The following is a 5,968-nucleotide window of genomic DNA, read 5'->3' as shown; positions in this document are numbered from 1 at the left end:
GGGCGTTCGATGGCCATTGGACCAAAATCAGTCCGATGTCTACTCATAGACGTCCAATTTTCATCAATATTCGCATAATCTTGATCCACTCGATTTTTTAGAAATGCACACAAATCTTGAAGTGAATCGAACGGAAAATACCAGGTATCGGACCTATTTTGATCCAATACCAATCGGACATCCCCTTCTTACTTACGGTCTTTTCCTGATCCTACGGGAAAAAAGCACCACCTTGTCAGTTGTCAGTGCATCGTTCAATCTCTCTCTTACCTTTCTCTCTGATCTTCTTTTCAGTCCGACTTACGCTACGCATATACCTCTCCCTTTACCTCTCCCTCTTTCTCTCGCCATTTCTTTATTCCCTCTCTCTCTCTCTGATCTTAATCTTTTTTAGAAGCTTTTTTGTTCTCATTATTCCCTTTACACCCCTTTACCGCTTTACACGTTCTCTCTTTCCTCACCAACCCCACCCAATATCTGCGCCACAGATAGACCGAGTGAGATCATCTGAGATCAAGAGAAACAATAGAGATTAGAAAGGGATTAAGTTGATTGATTTGAGATTAGATGGCTTCTTTACCTACTGGGGGTAGCCATGGCGGTTACGACTATTCCTTTAAAATTCTTCTAATCGGAGATTCTGGGGTGGGAAAGAGTAGCTTGCTAGTTAGTTTCATCTCTTCTCAGCTCGAGGATCTAGCTCCTACAATTGGTACTTATTTCACTTTTCTGTCCATCTTTTTCTGATTTTATTGTATTTTGGGATTGCTGGATCTGAGTTTCTGTTATGTTTTATTAGTACTTGCTGGTGGCTATAATCGGTATATTGTTGAATTGGTAATTACCTTATGGATTTATACTTTTATTAGTTACTATTGCTTCTCTAATTGCTTCAGCTATGAACAATACTGGAAAATCTTATGCTCCATTCAGGTTGATTGGCATACATTTACATGTATCCTATCAGTTTATAAATGGTTACGTGAGCTTATAATTCCTAATTTTTCCGATTGAAATTAGTCAGTACCTTTCCCTATTATGACTAAATTTTTTGGCGAAGTACAAGGCTGGTTCTATTTATGTACATATATGCAAGTGTTAACCCGAAATACTGTATTGGTTTTCCATGGGAAGTTAAATGGGCAAAATTAGGTTGATCAAAACTGATCAGGTACTGAACTGAAGTATTTTACTTAGTGACAAAGAATTGAAGCTCTAGTTTCTAAATCTAATCATGTTTTTATGAAGTTTTGATTGTAAATGATTCCTACATATGGGCAAAGAAGTAATCATTTGATATATTCCCTCTGGTTGTAAATTTCATGTTCAATTTGTAATGCTTCCTTCCATGATCTCCTCCTATATTTGATTTTACTAAATGCTGATTGGCATACTGTGAGGATAATTATATCGTTGGTAATATCATTTGGAGAAGTTTGTAAAACGATCCAAATATATGGTAGTTCAAATAGAGAAGCATTTTCTTGTTCTATGAGTGGTTATAATTATTCAGATGCCTTGTAGAATGAATTTAAATACTTACTGCTGAATCAATGGACAACTGGTCTGTGTGAGAATAAAGTTAATTCAATATATCATATAACACCTTCTTTTAATTATTCAGGAGATATTCCTATTTGATTTTTAAATTGACAACTGCATTTGTAATTTCATATTTCTTTGATTGTTTCTCTGTACTATCTAAATTTGGATTGTTCTGACATTTTCAACAATGTGGCATTTGATCAGGAGTCGATTTTAAAATAAAGGTGCTAGATGTTGGTGGAAAGAAACTTAAACTCACTATATGGGACACAGGTTAGTTATGTTAGATTTTTTTCATTTTGATACTATCTAACAGTTATTTCAATTTTATTTCTGTTATCATTGAAGAATGTCCAGAAAACTCTTGACAATATTTTAACATAGATTACTATTCAAAATTCCCATGTTAACAGAAAGTTAATTTTTTCACATACCAAGAGATAGCAGTATAATGTGAAAATTTTGATGTGACACCACTATAAATTTAAGGGATATGGCCTGAGGACATTTAAACTGAAAACCAATTTGGAATTAAACCAAACACAAATTAAGCACAAGAAATCAACAATCCTGAGTTATTTTTTCTCAGAATGGAACTGGTTTAGTCCAGTAAATAATGCTCCTAATATAATGTGCACCAATTTAATCTTTATGTTCAATTGGAGTTATGATGTGCTTTGGAAAATTATGCAGCTGGACAGGAGAGATTTAGAACTTTAACTGGTTCTTACTACAGAGGTGCTCAAGGAATTATTCTAGGTAATGACAAAATTATGTCTCAGTTCATTTGTCAGCTTCTGAAATTAGAATGGAATTCCAATTAAACACTCCTATTTTTAGTATATGATGTTACAAGGCGAGAGACTTTTACAAATTTGTCTGATGTGTGGGCCAAGGAGTTAGAGCTCTACTCAACAAACAAAGACTGTATCAAGATGCTTGTTGGAAACAAAGTTGACAAGGTATTGGTCCCACTTTTTTGTCTCTCTTTTTCGTATTTTCTGCTTATTTTTTTTGTGATTTAATATCACTTCACATCTCAAGGATATCAATGTTAATAATAGTCATAGCAATAAAAAGTTTGGCTGACTTTGTGGGTTCCTAGCTAGCTGTGCACATGTTCTAATTTAAGGCTTATTGTTTGGCCTTACTAAGATAATATATTAATAGATGTTTTCCACCTTGTCTTGTTACATATTTATGTCCATTTAAAATACACCTTCGAGATGTATGCTCATTTCTCAATATATGAACTGCCATTTGCACTATACTTACCAGTTGCATTTGTGAAGCCAATGGTAATGAATTATTTATCTGAAACTAGAAATTAAGGGCCCATACCCCCCCATCCCCCCCCCACCAACCACCATATAAACCAACACACACATGTGCACAAGAAAAGAAGAGGTAAGAGAACATGCCCACACCATTTTTCTTCTATTGTTTACCTTCTTTTGGATAAATGACTAAAATACCCTAATTTCTTTTGGATAATTTATCAGATAATTTCAAAAAACAATTAGGATATACATTCTATTGTTATTGTTATCTTTCAAAGAAGTTTATCAAAGATATTAAGTATTTGATCATTGTTTCTTAATTTGTAGTATAAAGGGAGACCATTTTTATGTCTTTTCTTAATTTGTAGTAAAAGGGTGATAATTTTCAATGGCTCAAAAGAAAACATACAAGAAGTCCAGTAATTATACATACAAGAAGTCCAGTAATTATACAGACGAAGAAGCTAAAATTTTGTGATTTAATCATTTCACTTGTAAAGTTAATGTTCTGGTGAATAGAAACTAATTAGGGACTATATTCTCAAAAGTTTTGTGAGTCCAGGTATCAAAAGTCCGAAAATGGAGGCAATCAAATTATATCCAGAGCAAATTTGATAATTCCAAGAGAGTACATATATAAATCATATGAATTGAATTTTGACATGAAGGACTAGGCAATTGAGATGTTTTCACTAAAGGTCTAAGGTGCTAAATGTTCAAAACTTGGTTTCAGAAAATATGGATTAGGAGGTGAAATTACAAAAATACTTTGGCAGGGTTGATCAAATTTTTTTATCAACCCTGTTGGCACACTAGTAAATATGTGCAGAGTTTATTGGAACAAGTAGGAAGATAACACAACAGAATAAAGGATGATAACATTTTGACATGAATATGTTGTTATGCAGCTGTTATGCAACTAACACTATTTGGACCCATGAACATGAATTTTATTTCTCTCGACCATCTTATACTATAAATTGATATCTTTGTTCTGCATAGTAGGAGAGTGAAAGAGAGGTAACAAAAGAAGAAGGGGCTGCATTTGCTCAAGAATCAGGTTGCTTGTTTCTCGAGTGTAGTGCCAAGACAAGATCAAATGTGGAGAAATGTTTTGAAGAACTTGCTTTAAAGGTAAATCCAATGCATCAGTACTTTTTATATTTTGTATGTCTAATTTTTTGGATCAAAACAGCTTTAGATAGGGAAACCCAGGTGTATGCCAAAATTTGTATTTTGTCATATAATCTCCCTCAATTAAACCACAAAGTAATGATGTAATAAAGAGCATTGCAATTCAATTGAATTCATCAATAACAATTATGAAAGGATTGCATAATAATTCCATTATGGAATTATCCACTGTAACACAGATTAGGAAAGCATTGCATAGTAATTGCATTACGAAATTATCCACTGTAAGTTCAGTATCTAATTTATAATTTATGCTTTGATTCTACCAGATTTTAGAGGTTCCGAGCTTATTAGATGAAGGATCATCAGTTGTTAAGAGAAACATATTGAAACAGAAGCAAGAGAATAGCAACGGTGCAAATGGGGGGCCTGGTTGTTGCTCATAGGAGATATCAAGAACCGTGCAAATGATGTAAATTGAGTTAGTGAAACATGTTTTTACTAATATTGTGCTACCTGTGCATTTGTGTATCCTTCCCTGAGTGTTCATTGGAATGTTGCAAATATGGCATGCTAATCATCTTTTACTTTTTCTTTTTGTCTTTTTCTGTCTTTCTTTGTTGGTTTGTTTCTTTCTTTCTTCTATTTCTCTGTCCTTGCCTTTCTTTGTATGTGATATTTGTGCATTATGTGTACTGGCATGAAGATAGCTTGATGTTTCAAATTTGCCCTTGAGTGGTGTTTTTATTTTTCATATAATTCTCTAGAGATCCATGGCAGATGCGTACTGGGAAGAGGAGAGTGAGATGTGCCTTCTTTTTACACTAATAAGTACGCACTGATATCTGGCTTTCAAAAAGAAATGGAAGCAGACAACCTTTGCCATATATTCATTGAATTCATATCCAAAAATATCGGAAGTGGTGTAGGAACTACCACACTGCACTTTGCACTTGTTGTAAAAACCAATTGACATAAAGAAACCTTCCTATGCTTGTCCATTTAAACTAGAACAATTACAAACAAAATATGCATTCGTAAAACTAGATTAACCTTTTAAAGCCACTAATCTTAAAAATAAAAAAATAAATTTACCTTGACCCAATCTCGCATTTGTCTCTCTTGGAATATAAATGACACCGGGTTTAGCCCAACAAAGGTACGATACTCTTATCAAGCCCGCCATATATTCTCACATTGTTCAACACATTCATAGACTCTATAAAGCCCATCATGTAATGGAGAGTACATTAAACTCGACAAATCATAATTTCTTGGGCCTCTTGAAGGAGGGAATAAGCAATATCGGGTTCACCCCAACTCAAGTGCGATACTCGTCTGAGCCCATTATATTTTATTACCTTCTCTAGCCTATCTTATATCATCAGGCGTAAAGAATTGAAGCCTCTGATATGGCAGTACATGAACCCTCCAGCTTTCGGGTCTACTGAAGTATAGAACAGAATGTAGACTTGGAAGTTTGAGCGATCTCTTGAATTAATGATGTTGATAAATGTTCATTTTCCTTTCTTTCTTTTTTTAATATAAAGCTCTTTACACAATCGCAAGCCATCACCCCATACACCCAGTTTGGATGGAGAGTAGAGGAAGGGAGGGAATGGAAAGAAAAAAAAAAAATTTCTCCAATTGGTTGATACTTTTCGTGAGTATAAAAAAATGACTTTTTGCGACGGACTACTCTCATTGTTCAGTTTTTTCTTTTTGCGATAGACTACCGTCATAAATGCATTTTTTCCCTCGCAAAAAGTGTCTACTTTGTTTGTTGTAGTGATATTTTTTCTAAAAAAAAGAATGATCTAGTTTTAGAGTGCACTGAACAAATTTCTAAAATAAGCTGAAATAAACCCATTTGACAGAGCGCCTTTAATTAAGAGGCTAATAATTAAGGCAGCTAGCACTTGTTTTGGTTGAGCATGCAGAAATTAATCAAAAGAATATGCAATCAGACAATTCAGAATATATCTGTTTAGTTTATTAGAGGCAACTAT

General features: G+C 33.9%; 1 protein-coding gene across 1 annotated transcript; it reads left to right on the top strand.

Annotated features, from left to right (window-relative positions):
- The first annotated feature begins 278 nt into the window (after nucleotides 1-278).
- Nucleotides 279-4,552, top strand: LOC144567196 (ras-related protein RABC2a-like). The gene is made up of 6 exons (XM_078317271.1): nucleotides 279-712; nucleotides 1,750-1,818; nucleotides 2,239-2,304; nucleotides 2,386-2,507; nucleotides 3,831-3,959; nucleotides 4,289-4,552. The coding sequence occupies exons 1-6, from the start codon at nucleotides 568-570 to the stop codon at nucleotides 4,403-4,405; spliced, it is 648 nt and encodes a 215-aa protein (XP_078173397.1). The 5' UTR covers nucleotides 279-567; the 3' UTR covers nucleotides 4,406-4,552.
- The last annotated feature ends 1,416 nt before the right edge of the window (nucleotides 4,553-5,968 follow it).

Source organism: Carex rostrata, chromosome 16 (assembly GCF_964058835.1).
Source record: "Carex rostrata chromosome 16, lpCarRost1.2, whole genome shotgun sequence".
In the NCBI taxonomy this organism is placed as follows: Eukaryota; Viridiplantae; Streptophyta; class Magnoliopsida; order Poales; family Cyperaceae; genus Carex; species Carex rostrata.
This window is presented reverse-complemented; position numbering and strand designations above follow the sequence as displayed.

Bases quoted from the DNA above. Each gene is read 5' to 3' on its own strand.
- LOC144567196 (XM_078317271.1), top strand. From the start codon at position 568: ATGGCTTCTTTACCTACTGGGGGTAGCCATGGCGGTTACGACTATTCC. The intron at 713-1,749 runs GTACTTATTTCA...GCATTTGATCAG, and splicing joins GGATCTAGCTCCTACAATTG to GAGTCGATTTTAAAATAAAG. The intron at 2,508-3,830 runs GTATTGGTCCCA...TCTGCATAGTAG, and splicing joins TTGGAAACAAAGTTGACAAG to GAGAGTGAAAGAGAGGTAAC.